Source organism: Orycteropus afer, unplaced genomic scaffold, assembly GCF_000298275.1.
Source record: "Orycteropus afer afer isolate SDZICR_OR568_19922 unplaced genomic scaffold, OryAfe1.0 scaffold00005, whole genome shotgun sequence".
In the NCBI taxonomy this organism is placed as follows: Eukaryota; Metazoa; Chordata; class Mammalia; order Tubulidentata; family Orycteropodidae; genus Orycteropus; species Orycteropus afer.
In genome coordinates, this window is record NW_006921592.1 from 8,827,849 (window position 1) to 8,845,164 (window position 17,316).

General features: G+C 37.9%; 1 protein-coding gene across 1 annotated transcript in view; it reads left to right on the top strand.

Annotated features, from left to right (window-relative positions):
• Positions 1-17,316, top strand: part of PCSK5 (proprotein convertase subtilisin/kexin type 5) — a 600,269-nt gene that overhangs the window by 147,843 nt on the left and 435,110 nt on the right. Inside the window, exons 4-5 of the mRNA XM_042780610.1 lie at positions 10,140-10,283; positions 12,441-12,517. Coding sequence (XP_042636544.1) covers positions 10,140-10,283; positions 12,441-12,517 — 221 coding nt within the window. The remainder of the gene's footprint in view (positions 1-10,139; positions 10,284-12,440; positions 12,518-17,316) is intronic.

The following is a 17,316-nucleotide window of genomic DNA, read 5'->3' on the forward strand; positions in this document are numbered from 1 at the left end:
TTCTCCGTTTGTTCCCCAGCCACCGTGCACAGTCCTCTGTGCAGTCCCTGGCTAGCAGGGTGCTTTATAGGTTAATTCTTAGGTCCTATCACCACTCGGGAATCTCCAAGCTGTCTGTGCCATCAGGATTGCTCAGGATTGCTGCTAAACTGCAGCTCCGTCTGTCTCCTTTTTTTGTATTTTCACGCAAATTCTTCTGCTAGTTGGGATTTAGTCCACTTCTATATCCTTCCCTTCAAGGTTCAGGGGTACAGGATTATCTTCTGTGTCTGTGTTAATTGGTTTCCCTTTTCTTTGTTGAAGAGGGTCTGTGCAGTCTTTCTGCCTAGTCCGCCATCTTGCCGGATCTCTCTACTTTGTCTTCTTGAGCATTCCTTTGAAATCTTCTGTTCAGCTCTTTTACTTCATTTCTTCCATTTGTTTTAGCTACTTTATGTTCAAGAACAAGTTTCAGAGTCTCCTCTGACATCCATTTTGGTCTTTTCTTCCTTTTTTGTCTTTTTAGTTATTTTTTTTGCTTTCTGTATATGTTGTTCTTGATGTTATCCCACAGCTCATCTGCTCTTCTGTCACTGGTGTTCAGTGCATCAAAGCTGTTCTTCAGATGGTCTCTAAATTCAGGTGGGATATAATGAAGGTCATATTTTGGCTCACATGGGCTTGTTTTAATTTTCTACAGCAATTGATGGTCTGTTCCACAGTTAGCTCCTGGCCTTGTTTTGACTGATAATGAGCTTTTTCATTGCTTTTTCCACAGATGTAGTCAGTTTGATTCCTATGTATTCCTCCTTGTGAACTCAAAAACTCACTACCATTGAGTTAGATCCGACTCATAGTGACCCCTCCTTGGGTTTCCGAGGCACTGTCCCTACAGAAGTAGATTGCCCTACCTTCCTACATTTATAGCTGCCATATGTTTTTGAAAAAAGGTGTTTACAAGGAATACGTCTTTGGTTTTGCAAAATTCTGTCATGTGATCTCTGGCATCATTTATGTCATGAAGGCTATGTTTTCCAACTACTGATGGTTCTTCTTTGTTTCCAACTTTTGCATTCCAATCACCAGTGATAATCAATACTTCTTGATCACATGTTTGGTCAATTCCAGATGGCAGAAGTTAGTAAAAGTCTTCATTTTCTTCATCTTTGGCTTTAGTGGTTGGTGTGTAAATTTGGGGAGCTCTGGTGGTGAAGTGCCTAAGGCATAATAGTAGTATTAACTGGTCTTCCTTGTAGGTGTATGGATATTATCCTATCACTGACAGCATTATACTTCAGAATAGAGCTTGAAATGTTATTTTTGATGATGAATGTGATTCCATTCCTCTTCAATTTGTCATTCCCATGTTAGTTGTCCATATGATTATCTGATTCAAAATGACCAATACCAGTCCATTTCAGCTCATTAATCTGTAAGATATTGATCATTATGTGTTCTTTTTCATTTTTGACAACTTCAAATTTTCATACTCTGTACATTTCATGTTCTGATTATTAAGGAGTGTTTGCAGCTGTTTGTTCCCATTTTGAGTCATGCACCATCAACAAATGAAGGTCCCACAAGCTTCACTCCATCCATGTCATTAAGGTCAATTCTACTTTGAGGAGACAGCTCTTCCCCAGTGGTATTTTGAGTGCCTCTGACTTGAAGAGCTCACCTTCCAGCACTATACAAGACAGTGTTTCACTGCTGTTCTAAGGTTTTCATTGGCCAGTTTTTTCAGAAGTGAATGGCCCCATCCTTCTTTCCCAGTTTTCCACTGAAATTTGTCACCATGGGTGATCCTGCTGATATTTAAAATACTGGTATTATAACCACAGCAACACACAAGCCACCACAGTATGACAAACTGGCTGTCAAGTGGTGGAAGATGTTTCAGAGAAGGCCAAAAATATTTGACCAGTGTACCAAGGACATTTAGACACCATTCTCTCCTCTTATCCCCAAACCCAGACCCACTGCCCCAAATGCAAACTATTTTGCCATTCCATCATATACCCTTACAAATTATCAATTGCCTTTTCAAATGATCAATTGAACCTACCTCTCTAGACAGTGAACAAAACCAACATTTCATTATCTTATAGTGATATATATCGCTCCTTTTATTAAAATCAAGCTCTTCTTCCCTAAGCCATCAGGATTCTTGATGCCTTCAGTCATTATACTATCATTGACAAGAACACAATCATAATAATAGCAACTACTTGTTACATATTTCATCTTCTTTAACTCTTACAATAATCCTCTGTGTTTAAGCTGTGGATGAGATTGTGTAAGTTATGTAGCTTGACAAATTCATACATCTGGGAATTAACAGAGATTCAGAGCATCCTCTTCTTGATTCCCCTAGCTAGTGTCCTTAGCTGCTATGCTGAGTTGGGTGTCTTTGAAACATATTGTGCTTCCTTGGAATTTCTGAAAATCCACTCATTGGATGTTTGTCCTCTTAATAATTGGGCATTGGATCTATTTTGTCCAGGAGAATTTTATTTTTGTGATAACAAAGGCTTGAAGTCCATAAAACTGTCACATGACCATAACAGTATATGTCTTAGAACTTCATTTGGGTTTTCAAAAATCTATAAATGCGTCTTCAGTTTTAAAGACTCAGGAAAACCCACCAGCTAATAGCCTTCTCCACAAAAGTTCAAGATCCAACTTTTATTGGTACCCTAGAGAATGAAAGACTAAATAACGTCTGAAGGTTTTTTCAAAATAAATTCAAGAATCAATAAAACTAGTGTCTGGAACTGCAAAGGAGAGAACTGAGCCTAGGTAATTCCCTGTAGTTCCCAACTCCAAGAAATCAGATGTCAGACTCACTAAAAGGGATGACTTCATCACAAATAATGCAAGACTAAATAGCATGAAGACCTGGCAATCTACTTCCAAAAACTAGGCAATGAAACCCCAACATAATTTTGTCCAATATTAGAAGTACTAGAAAATGAGCACCCTAGGTTGGAAGGCACTCAAAATACACAGTGGCTACAACATACTAACAATCATAGAGGTGAGCAATATTTTGTTCTGTTGTACGAGGGGTTGCCATGTGTGAGCACACTCAATGGCATCTAACAACAACACAGGGTAATTGGCCATTTCTAGTGGAACGCTGCTGCTGAGGAGCTCTGGTGGCATAGTGCCTAAGGCACTTGCCTGCTGACCAGAAGGCTGGTGGCTCAAACCCACCAGCCACTCCTCGGAAGGAAGGTTGGACAATCTACTTCCGTAGTGATACCACCTTGGAAACTCAAGAAGGGGTCTCTAGGAGTCGGCTCCTACTTGACCACACATAACAACAACAACAACAGTGGAATGCTGGAGCCTCTAAGAGCTTATGAGAGCTGATTGTTACACATTCAGGAATTTTGGGAGGCTTTATTGGTAGTTTAAAATTGATGTTAAGTAGGTACACCGTGGAAATTGGCAAATGTTATAAGTAAGAATTTCAGAGGTATTTTTGCTAAAAAACTGACTTACCAGCAATAATTATTTCATAAAGAAGTGAACTTCCTGACACTGAAAGCGTTTGAGTAGAAACTGGAGGATTTTCTAAAAGATGTGTTGGCATGAGAGGATAAGGCAAAATTAGATGTCCTCTAAGGTCTTATCCAACTATATTCCATGTTATCACTTGAATTTGCTTATCATTGTGTGATTTCCTTTGAGTATCTGTACTTCTGCTGTGTTTCCTAGCATCCACTCCATAGCTATTCCTTATCTGGATTTACATATATTTCATCCTGCTCTGAGCTCTTTCTATTTCAACTTTTAATAGATGAGTTTCCATAACAATATGCTCTGGTGTCAGATTGCTTGGATTTGTGTCCTGATTCTACTATTGATTGATTTTTTCAACACCGGGAGGTTACTTAGGTTGATTAAGTTTTATATTCTTTACCTGTTACAAGCAAATAATATTAATTTCATTCATCATGTTATTAAATGATTAATGAAGTATATATGTAAAAAAAAAAAATGTTAAAAGGGGCAATGTTTTGTTACATACAGATTTACCATAATGAAAATAGTTGATTAAATATCTCCCCAAAATGGTGTTCTGAGTCCTAGATGTAGTTGTTCTGAGTACTTTCCTGGTCATGGTACCCACTACCATCATATCGATTCCAACTCATAGTGACCCTACAGGACAGAGTAGAACTGCTCCATAGGATTTCCAAGGCTGTGAATCTTTATGGAAGCAGACTGCCACATCTTTCTCCCACAGAGTGGCTGATATGTTCAATCTCTGACCTTTTGGTCAGCAGCAAAATGCTTTAACCACTGTGCCACTAGAGTTCTAGTTAATCATTTTAGGTATATTTCAACTTAGGGGGATATCAATTCTATATTTTTCTATTTCTTACAACTCTTGGGCTCCAAATTTTATGAAAAAAATTTCAAAAATATATGCACTTTACTAAATTAACTAGACGTATTTCTGATTTTGTCTATAAAAGAGATTTTTGTGTCTTTAATTCTGCTTGCTTATTAACATTATAGTCATAAATGCAGTCTTATGAGCCATATCTATAAAAATGAGCAACAGATGTTTTCAATGTTAACGGACTATTGACAGCATGTAAATTGGCAGTTTTTTGGAGATTCTCAGAACTTACAGAAGTTAAGAAAGAATGACATCGAAGGTTTTTTGTTTGATTGTTTCTGCTTTTGTTTTTCCCAGTCTCAAGAAAATTATGGTGAGAACATAACAAAGGTGTTTATTTTGGGGATAAACTGTTCCTTAATTAAGCAAACACTGTGATGTGTTTATGAAGACACAGGAGAAGTAAACACACCCAGTGTGGTTTACCAGCAGAACAGCTCATAACCCTGGAATCAAAAAGGCCATTTTTAGAACTCATAGAATGGCCTCTTTAAAATTTCATTCCTAAAAAGAATAAAAGATTTTATGGATAAGGTAGTGGGAGACCTAGGTTGCAGCCTTTCTTTCTGCAGGTTATTTTCCATTGTGTGTGTCCAGTGTTGTTTCTAAGTATTAATTCATCTGTGAAAAGACTATCAATGCAATATTGTACATTATTCAGAACTGAAGGCACATAATTTACTATAAATATTTATCTTCTGCATGTACTGTGCACATATGTGGTTTCCATCAGCTTTAAATATGCTGGATGTTTCTGACTAACTAGTTCATTTTGTGAACATCAGGCTATGGACTGAATCTGTGGTAACAATTCCAGGCATTACTGTTTAGTTCTAGTTCTGGCAATGGTCTTTTCAATATGGTGGACTATGAATGAGAGAATCGTGGCTAATGTATGTCCCTTTTGTCACTGGATGCTGATTTAATGTAGATTCCTTTCATTTAAATAGGGTGCTGTTTAAAGACTATTTCTGTCAGGCAGTTATAGAAATGAATAACTTGTTCTCATCCTTGGTCAGTATTACTGAAATCCCATTGTCTTTGCTTTGTGGTATCTTTAATATTTGAACAATTGTATTAAAAACATGTTTGGAATCCTGGATCACTTGAAATAGGTGTTAAAAATCTATAGCTCCCACTCCTGTGTACATACCCAAAAGAATTGAAAGCAGCAATGCAAACATATATTTGTACACCAGTGTTCAGTACAACACTCTTGACAATAGCCAAAAGATGGAAACAGTGTAAGTGTCCATCAGCAGGTGAATAGATAAACAAATTTTAGTACATATATACAATGAAATATTATTCAGTGATAAAGAGAACTGAAGTCATGATACATGCTGCAACATGGATGAACCTTAAAAACATTATGCTGAGTGAAAAAAGTTAGTCACAAAGGGACAAATACAGTATGCTGTTAATTATATACAATAATATATAATGGGCAAGCATATAGAGACCAAAGTTTATTATTATTACTGGTTACCAGGACAGGAAGCAGTGGGGAAAGAAGATATAATGCTTAGGGGGACATGAGTTTCTGATAAGGATGATGGAAAAATTGGGGAACGGTTAAGGATGATGATTAAACAATGTGATGAATAAAATTGTCACTGAATTGTACATGTGAAGATTGTTGAAATGGCAAATGTTTTGTTACATATATATTTCACAATTTAAAAAAATAGTGGGAAAAAAATCTACAGTTCACCCTCCTAAGCATATACACAACAGAATAGATTCCACATTTGTGCATCAATATTCATTGCAACACTATTCACGATATCCAAAAAGTGGAAACAGCCCAAATATACATCAACAGATGCATAGATAAACAAAATGTGGTAAATACACACACTGGAATATTATTCAGCTATAATGAAATTTTGATACATGTTATAACATGAAAGAACCTTAAAAAACGTTGTGTTAAGTAAGTCAGACACAAAAGGATAAACATTGTATAATCTCACATGAAATATCTGGAACAGGTAAATGAGTGCATGGAGTCAAGTTTATTAGTGGTTGCTAGGAGATGAAAGAGAAGGGGTAATAGGGAGTAATTGCTTAATGGGTACTGACTTTCTATTTGGGCTGATGAAAAAGTTTTGAAAATAGTGATGGTTGTACAGTCTGGTAAATATTAATTAATATCATTGAAGTATATACTTAAAAATGCTTAATATGGAAAATTGTGTGTGTGTGTGTGTACACACACACATATACCAAACTCACTGCCATGGAATCAGATCTGATTCATAGTGACCCCTCCTTGTGTTTCCAAGGCAATAATCACTACAGAAGTAGCTTGCCCAACCTCCCTTTTGAGGAGTGGGCTGGTGAGTTTAAACCACCAGCCTTCTGGTTATCTGGTTAGCAGTCAAATACCTTAGGCACTGAGCCACCAGAGCTTATACACACACACACACACACACGCACACATATACATACATACACACACACTCAATGGCACATAACAACAATATATGTATATATATATATATATATATATATATATATATATATATATATATATACATTTTATGGTCAAACTTTTTAAAAATCTACAGTTCACATTTAGAATTTAGGGTTCTGATCTAAGGGTTCTCTCACTTTTTATCTCATTTCTAAGAAACATCCCAGGCTCTGATAAACCTATAATTTTCTTTTAACCTTTGATATTTTGGCTACTCACTATATTAGATTATCCAAAGGCAACTATCCATTGGATATTTCCTCTCCTTTACCTCCCACCAGTACTGAGGAGGTAGATGAAAGGGAGAAAAAGGAAACAGTGGTGTAAGACTATTTAATGGTAAAGACAGATTCAACAGAAACAGAGGTTGAAGAAAGAAACCTAAGTGCTCCACTTTCACCACACATGTTTTTCATAGATGGCTGGTTTTCTTCAGTTTTCATAATTACAATCTCAGGCAGCATCCCTCCACTCCAGGATGGTTATCCCATTTGTGAATTACCCATTTCCTGTGCATTTCCTTCCTACAGCCCACCTCTTGGCCACATTAACATTACTCTGTGTCACAATTGATACTACAGGTGGCCAAAGCAGGTTTTGAAAAGAAAATGAAATGGAAACCTGTCAAGGTTGCTTTGTGTTAAATTAAAATATTTGGTGAGGAGAGGCCCAAACTCTTGGCCTGAATTAGTCTTCTGAAAAACATAAGTATTTTGGAAATCCACACCATTTCCTTCATTATCATCTCAGCTAACCAAGGTCCGAGCAGTAAGCATAATGGCAGTTTTGAACTTGGAAATAAAGTTGAGGATATGTCCTCATCTTTTATGTGTAATTAATTACTCAATATTTACTAGAACTTTGGGTGGTGTAAACCATGAAGTGCTGGGCTACTAACTGAAAGATTGGCAGTTCAAACTCATCCAGAAGTGCTTTGGAAGAAAGTTATGATGATAAGTTTTCAAAAGATTACAGCCATGAAAACCCTGTGGAACACAGTTCTACTCTGAAACACAGGAGGTCACCATGAGTCAGAATTGACTTAGTGGCAACCGGTTTGTTTGTTTGTTTGTTTTGTGTGTGTTTTTAGGTTAGACTTAGTTTAATGCATGGTCTTTTATGTGCTTAACAATCAAGGAGTCAAAACTAGCACCCAGGACTCAACAGTAAACAGCAATTCAATAGAATATGTGAGTAGGGGTTGTAGAACAGAATCTGTATGTGTATCCTTAAGTTCAGGGAAGGGGAAGAGACAAGTAGGCTGAAGAACTTCGTGGGCAGAGTTAGGACTTGAGATGCACCCAGAAAACTAGGGCAGTGGGGGGAGTGGAATTTGGGTTTTGAGATGGAAACATGTGTTTAGGCATCTAATGACAAAAAGAAGCCAAGAAGTTAAGAAGAAAATAGAAATGTCCATCAAAATATATCGATCTCACTTCTGTATGAAATTGGTATTGTCTCTCATGAAAACTGTATAATCCCTTTTCTTAGAATGAACCCTTGAAATTAGTCAAATGTATTTGTTGCATTCAACAAAAGCCAATCTTATTTGGGGAATAAATTAATACATTCCTGTCAGAGAGTTTTGGGAGTATCTGTCACTAGTTAACATTTGATATTGAGGGATAAGATATGGAAAAAAATGAGCCCCCATTTAGGTTGTACCTGGAAGCAAAGCCAAGTCATGGCCTACAAAGCTACACTATCTGACCTCGTCTCCCCTTCTAATTTCCTGCCTTTGCTGCCATTCTCACCCTCATTCACACTGCTTCATCAACACCAGCCTTCTTGCTTTCTTCAGTGTGTTAAGCTCTTTCCTGCTTCAAGCAAATTTTGCATTTGCTGGTCCCTCTTCCAGGACACTTGTCCACAGGGTTCTGGGCAAACTGGTTCTTTGTCATCAGTCACAGCTCAGCTCACATTTCATTTCTCAGGAGAGTGGACTCTTTTTCTGACCATCTTCCCTGAAGTCCGGTACCCAGAACTCCCACTTTCATCATCATATCCTCTTAAATTCCTTTGAAACACAAGGAGCACTCCGTATGGTCTTGTTTATTTATTTATTATCTATGTCTCCTCCCTAGAGGGTTGTTAGGGCAAGGACCTCCTGTGCCTTTTTCACCCCAAACCCCTCAGCATGTCGCAGGCACTCAATGAAGTGTGTGTGAAGTGAATCAGTCGCAGTGGGGTCTCTATTATGCTTCGAGCATACAATGCTCTGCATTCTCTTCTCTTCACAAGTTCTAAAGCATCACAAACCAGGCAGAAAAGAGTGAATGGTGAAACCTGGGGTGGTCTTGTTGCTATGGCATTACGTTTCAGCACATCTCTTTTCCTTTATTCCTTTTCTGAGTCTTAAGAACCTGGAAAACAACACCACTCAGAAGGATATTTCAAAGAGATGGCGTTTGAAAGAACAATTGTGTGGGTTGGACGAATGCTAGTAAATTATAGTGGGAAAAGCTGCTGGTTTAATTCATTTCTCAATATGTTTTTGTTGCCATCATGCAATAAAATTGCTACATGTAATGAGCTCAGGTTCGATGTTTTCACAGCCTGCCCTTGAAAGCCCTCATACACATTCTCCTGTGTACATAGTGTACATCCAACTTTCTGCACTTTGTGCTGTTCTTCTTTCCCTCCTCAAAGTAGCCCTGAAAGCGGCACTCTGTCCCCCACAAATTAGGGTACAGGAGCCATTGTTAATGTATTGAAGGAAGGTGAAGAACCTGTTATTTTCTCTCAATCATAGGTTTCTCATAGTAGCACACCTGGCTGACACTGTACAAAAGCTGCCTGAAGTTACTTCTCATTTATAGCTCGGTTGGTATCTAGGTGACTGGTTAAGAAATTATAAAGTATGTATTCTTCAGTTACCTGGCTTGGATTTATAAATGAAATTCTATGATGCTTATCTAAAGTTATTCCATGTGTCACTAGTATATGCCAGTGTGAAATAATGATATCTCCATTATATTGCTGTTCAGATAGACTTTATTTTATTTTATTCTTCCATGGGATTTAAGGCAACACAGCATCAGAACTGTGGAAGAGATTTATATTTCTCTTATTTTACCCACACCTCGCCTTCCTACCTTCCCCTGTTGGTTAAGGGAAAGATCCATGTTTCCTGGCAATACCAAATTGCGGATAATTTAATGCATTATCTCAACAACTAGGTTAATTCTCCCCTCACCTAACTATTCAGTAATCTCTGGGAGCTCTGGTGTAACCTCTAATGCCCAGTATTCCTTCTTTCTTCTTTAGCACTGCAGTGACAACACACATCCCTGCCAGTCAGACATGAATATTGAAGGAGCCTGGAAGAGAGGTTACACGGGAAAGAACATTGTGGTCACCATCCTGGACGATGGCATTGAGAGGACCCACCCGGACCTGATGCAGAACTATGTGCGTGTTTGCTGTGGTTAGACTGCCGCCCTTTCCTGGGAGCTAGGCAATTCATGTTAGGATTATCAGAAAGGGGGAAAGCTACTGAAAAATGCAACTGACAGGTACAATAGTCTCTATGTATTGCTTCTTCCTTGTAAATGATACACTTTTAGAATGCAGGAAGCATGAGACAACACATTAAACTGTCCAGGGCCTATGATGGGCTGACCTGGAAAGCAGGTGACTCAACGGCACATAACATAACAAGATAGCAGAAACTCCATCACCAACACCATCTTGCTACCCATAAGAGCTGCCAAATAAAAAAACCAAACTCACTGCTGTGGAGTCAGATCTGACTCATAGTGACCACCCTTGGGTTTCTGAGGCACTATCACTACAGAAGTAGATTGCCCAACCTTCCTTCTGGGCTGTGGCTGGTGGGTTTGAACTGCTTGCCTTCTGGTTAGCAGTCAAATGCCTTAGACACTACGTCACCAGAGCTCCCTATAAAAGCCACAGTTTTCAACAATTCACCAAAATAGCCAAGCAACACTCTTTGTTTCCTTTATTGAGAAAAATGTTATTATAACTTTCCTCAAGTTATTCTGCTGATATCTTTCTCTCTCTGCCTCTCCTGTTTTTAAGAGCAGTAATGATCAGCCTCACTGTGGTCTGTAGGTATTAGTCGATTCCTTTTCTTATGAAGGAACTGCAAATTTCTTAAGTTCGCATTTGAACAAAAAAATGTTCTCACCCTGGTCTTGAAGTATAGTCCTATAGCTTTGTGGTTATTTACAGTGCTGAACTCTAGAAATAAAGAGAAGGTCAGTTAATTCTATTCATTTCATAGGTGAAGAAACTGATATTTGAAGGCTGACATGAGTTTTCCAAGGTCACATATAAAAATAGTTACCTGTCTCTAAGCTTAGGGGTCTTTCTTGTTGTATGCAAAGGGGCGTTATAGTTTATCCCTGCTCCTCACTGAATAATATATTTGATCAAACATAAACAGACTAATTGTGATTTCCTTCTTTACTTTTTCTTTTTCTTTTTTTTTTTTTCCCCCTTGAAAGAAAATTCTGTACAATTACCTATGCCATTAATGGTGCAGGAGTAATCATAAAACATAAGAAAATCACCAAACTGAAAATGAAACCCATTGCCATTGAGTCAATTCTGACTCATAGCAACCCTGTATGACAGAGTAGAACTTTCCCCTAGGGTTTCCAAGGCTGTAAATCTTCATGAGAGTAGCTTGCCGCATCTTTCTCCCACAGAGCAGCTGGTGGGTTTGAGTTGTCAATCTTTTGCTTAGCAGCCTAGTGTTTAACCACTGTGCCACCAGAGCCCCTCATTAGAAAATTTAAAACGTCCTAAATTAGGTTATTTGCAGTGATATGAATTTGAACAATGGTACCAATTCAGTAAAATCTTCTTAGTAATTTGACGATGTTTCACAATCATTTTTTAAAAGCAAACAAATACAACTGGCTTTGGAGATATGCCTTAATTTGAAATTTTGGCATAAAATAAAACTTTGTTGGGGCAAAAGTTCATTGGGAATTCATAAAAAGTAGTATTATCTTTTGTAGTAGATAAAATATCTGAAACCAGACAAGTGGAAGTCCCAACATACTTGATTTAATAAATACCTAATAGGATTTATAATTGGCTTGCCAATTATAGTTGAATTATTTTCTGCCTTCTAAATTCTTTGAATTATGCTAAGGAAGTTGCATGCTCAAGACATGAATTAAGGAATAGGAAGAAAGTCCACAGGAATAAATCACTTTTCTAGGAAGTCAAGGAATACTTCCCAGAAAAGGTGGTAATTGCAAATGCCATCTCTGATAGGTACACATTTTGTGAATTGAGTTGAGAGGGTCAAGTCCAGGTGTGAGGTGAGATATGAGGGGACAAGTCCCAGCAAGAATGGGGAAGGGCACTTGTATGGTCTGTGTAGAGTATTTCTTCCCTTTACACGGGAAAAATACAACACCGATTATTATTGGAGAGGCGATCCCTCCCTAAGGTGGCCTGATACCACTGAACCATGAGTGTCTCAGTTAACCTAATTACTCTCTTGCAGAAATGTGTTTAAGAATGCATGAGCCTGCAGGTCAGTGGCTAATTAATGAACGTCCATTTCCTTTCTCTCCTCTGTGGCCAAAGGATGCTCTGGCAAGTTGTGACGTGAATGGAAATGACTTGGACCCAATGCCTCGTTATGATGCAAGCAATGAAAACAAGTAAGGCCCACGTGAGGGGTGGCTGGTGTGTGTCTGGCAAGGCCTGCCTGAAGCTTTGCTTTCTGTTCTTGCTGAGGGAAGTATTTTCTTGGAAAGCCTTGGTAAAAAATGATCCCTAATTTGCTCCAATATAAACAACTGGTTCTCCACTGAGCATTCTAGCTAATAAAAAAGGGTGGTCCACATAGTGAGAAGCACAGAGTGAGCCTATGGAAGGACCCAGCACTTTTAACTCTTGAGAGTAGAACTGGGGAGTGTGGCCGGTCATAAAAATTAGCACGTGACATATTTTTGTGGGCGTCTGATTCTAAAAGCAGAAGCAAAACGAAAAGAGTTTATTTTCTATTAAATTCAACACATTTGATTGGATATCTACTTTCTTTGAGGTCTCTGCCAGGGACTTTCTTACTTTGTGTCTCCTTAATTCTATTCTACTCTGTAGTGATTGTATTTTCCACTAATATACCTGATATACCTACAAGGATTGCGTATAGACATGAGGAACAGAAACCATTTAATCACATTTGTACTTTGCAGCTACTACAGTAGTTGTAATGAAAATACTCATCTATGAGATAACATATCACATCCTAATAGGCTTCAGAAAGTAAGGAGGAAGGTTTTCCTTACTTAAAATGACTTAGATTCTTTAAAAGATTATTAGATATTTCCACTCTCTGTGTCATATTAAGGAGCTCTGGTAGCACAGTGCCTAAGGCACCTGACTGCTAACCAGAAGTTTGGCAGTTCAAAGCCACCAGTCACTCCACAGAGCAAGACTGGGCGATCTACTTCCATAAAGATTTATCGCCTCAGAAACCCATTGAGAGTCGCTATGAGTCAGAATCAACTTGACACCAGTGGGTTTGGTTTTTGGTTTATGTCATGTTAATTAACATCCCCCCCCCGCCCTTTTACTGCAAAGCTCTTTGAATATATATGTACATGTTTTAGTTCAGGAACACAAAAGTTATAGAGAGAGGTTTTGCTCACTTGTTGTGTGCCATTTCCAGTCTGCTTTTTTCTTCAGGGAAAATTTTCTCAGCGAGTATGATTTGATTAAGTAAGTCAATGAGTTTAGATAAAACCACACTATTTAGGAGATTGTGGCAACATATGTGGCTTTTTATTACTGCCCACAAAATACCAAACCAAACCTCAACGAAGTGCTGTGACAAACAGGCTGCTTTTTAATATTAACAACCAAGTAAATATTATGAATCATATTTAATGGTGAGCATACTAATAAACAAGCTGAGGTAGATGGAGTTTTCCACAACATTCTGAGAAAAAATACAAAGGGACCTAAATTGTGCCAAGTGTTTTTCCTTCAGACCTGGCTTTTGCTATCTAGTTTACAGTGGTTAAAGTTAGTGAATTTCACAGTGTTACAGTTTCAGACAAAGTGAGCTACAGCAGTTTAACCTATTTTAAAAACTAGCGCAAAACACTCTAAAGAAGAAATTTGTATCTCTGAATAGTTAGAAAGTCACAACAGATAAATTTAATTATGCAGTCCATTTTGCTATCATGCGACATCTGTGGTACTAAAAATAATAACCCTCTGCAAAATCTATAAACACAAGGCTTTAGGGTAATGAAATTGGGGCACAACACTCAAAAAACTTCATGAGTGCCACATTAAAAGAAAAAGAAAGATAGGAAGCTCATAAATCAACGTTTGTATAGGAAAAAGAGAAATGAGAAAACTAAGAATAGGAAAGTCTAGGTCATGTGACATCCAACGTATTTGAATGCACCTGTTTTAATGGACAAGAGGGTCTATTGCTAGAAACTGAAAATCAGTTGAATCCTGTAGCCAGCTCTATTTAAAACTACACATGTCGTTTTTGCATACAAAACTTGGGCGTGATGGTCACTGTTCTCCAAGGGTGTGGCTAGTCTTTGACTACCATTATCTTTATGTTGTCTATGTGTAGAAACAATTTTTAAATTTTGTCTTTGATGGCTTTTTGCAGAGTACCTTTTAAAAACTATATTCTTCAAACTTGACTATCACCAAGAACTCTGTTCAAAAAGGATTACCTTGGTCCTACTCACTACAGGATATTCTTCTGCCACTTCATTACCCACTCCAAGCACTGTCCATGATTCATCGAGTGTAGTGGGAGTTTGATAATTGGAGAATACAAATGTTTTACCAGATATGTGCTTAAATTGATGATCTTGACAGTGAGATTTGATATTTTCAGAGGTTCAACACCAGCACTCTCCACCTCTGTTTTATGCATAGATCCATGGATAGATAATTCTGTGTAAATAGAGGTCCCTTGGCATTTGGAAATAGAATGGGTTTGTAGTTTAAAAGAGTCCACTTTTAGCCCCGGCTCTCTCTGATTAACTTTATGGCCTTTGGGCCTGTCTACACTGAGCTTTTATTCTCTCTATTTTTTTAAATCTCTTAAACAGGCACAATAACGCATGTAAAGATTGTCAGTAAAATACCAGGCATAATGCACATTTCTTCCAATGTGATATCTATATCTGTATATCTATGTGTGAATATATGTTTGCTGGATAAGTAGTAGCAGTTCTTGCTATAATTATGGTTTCGATTCATATATTCAATTCTTGGTGAGTGGTGCCTCAAAATTTGTGTGCATATGAACATTTTGAACTTAAATTAAGACATGGAAATCTGTTTATTTTATAGGGTTAGAGCTTTATAGATTTTTCTGCTTGGGACTGGGAGCTATGACTCATTCAGGCTATACTACTTTAATTTCATTTCTCCATCTCCCAGTGGACCATGAGCCCTATAATTTGATATCATATAGTAAGGGTGAGGAGTTTCTAATCATGGTCAGAACTGAGGAATGTGAGGCATATGTTACTGTACAGGTGCCTCCTCCTCATTCTGCAACCAATCTTATGGGCTTTAGAGAATATTTGGAATTATTTTAGACTCGGTTGCATTTGTTCATTCTTTCAACAAGTGTTCTCTGAAACCCTGCTAAATGCCTGGGGAATACAATGCTAAAATAAAATAGACTACTATTGGGGTTAAATTGGAAGGTGGCTTAGAAGTTGTAATGCCTGAATGGTTTTCAGGACTAAGAGAAAGTAACCTCAAACCTGCATGCAAATCATCCAGACTTGCATGATTACTGTTGTAATGCTAAAGATTTGGGATAAAGGAAATCACCTTTGAAGTGCAAAAGTTTTAAAAATCCTTTTCTTATCACTTTTTAAAGTACCCAAATGGTGGCATGTGAGACCTAAATAATTGATGGTGAAGAAATAGCATTATTAGAGGAAACTATAAAAACCTGTCTTCCTATTCAGCTTTTCATCCATTCATATTGGCTTGTCAAGTAAAATGGACTACATTGTTCTAGGCTTAAAATAGAAAATGCCCTCCCTGTAAATGAAACAGCCTCCTGGCATTTCATACAGTTACTCCTCTTTCCCATAAATGAATTATTGATGTCTGAGCTAGATCATCCCTTCCCCAGTTGCTTCCTGTTCAATACTCTCTCTCTCTACTTAAAAGTCTTGGCAACATATTTAGTTGGAGATGAGACCACAACAGAATCAACCAACCCATAGGTTAAAGACTTATTTTTTTTTCTAAAGGAGTGGATTTTTTCATTTTCTTTCTTATCTCTGCTTCCAGGAAGATTTGCCCAGGCTGGGTGGAAATACATTTCTTCTGGTTTTTTAGTCTCCTTTCACACATCATTTCTGGCTTTCAGAACATTGCCCTATTACAAAAACCAAAGTAAGTGTGACCTTCCCTTTCTCATTCTTACATTCAAGGGCTATTGTCAGGAGATGGCGTTCCATGGCAAAGCCAATGAATGCAGTCTTTGCTTTCTGATATATGGGAAATATTTTAACTAAATACTGGAAAGGAAAAGCCCATGCCTTAGATCTGTGGTCTTAACAGGTAGAAGTATTATATCTTCATCCTGGGGATTTAGACAAATATGTTAAGATAAAATTATCCAATACCAAAGTATGTCAGACAAGACTTGGCCAAAAAAACGTTGGATCCTTTACAGAACTGATTTTTTTCCCATGTATTTTCCAATTTTTAACTCTAATTTTTTTTTTTTTTTTTTTTTGCAAAACAGCATCTACAATATGCTACGTAGAACATAGTACTACATGGTAGTTCCAACATAGTAGTTATCTAACTAATAATTATCAAATGAGTTTATGTAACATTGGCTACAGATGTACATGTTGTTGTTAGGTGCTGTAGAGTCACCTCCAGCTCATAGCGACCCTGCGTACAATACAACAAAACACTCCTGGTCCTGTGCCCGCCTCACAATCCCTGCTATGCCTGAGCCCATCATTGCAGCCACTGTGTCAAACCGTCTCATTCAGGGCCTTCCCATTTTTTGCTAACAGTCCACTTTACTAAGCATGAGATCCTTTTCCAGGGAATGGTCCCTTCTGACAACATGACCAATGTAGGTGAGACGAAGCCTGGCCAATCTTGCGTACAAGGAGCATTCCGACTGCAGTTCTTCCAAGACAGATTTGTTTGTTCTTCTGGCAGTCCATGGTACTTTTAGTATTCTTTGCCAACACCACAACTCAAAAACATCAACTCTTCTTCGATCTTCCTTATTCCTTGTCCAGCTTTCACATGTATATGAGGAGATTGAAAACACCATCATGCGGGTTAGGTGCACCCTAGTCTTCAAAAAGACAACTTTGCTTTTCAGCACTTCAAAGAGGTCTTTTGCAACAGATTTGCCCAGTGTAATACACCATCTGATTTCTTGACTGCTGTTTCCATTGGTGTTGATTGTGAAACCACGTAA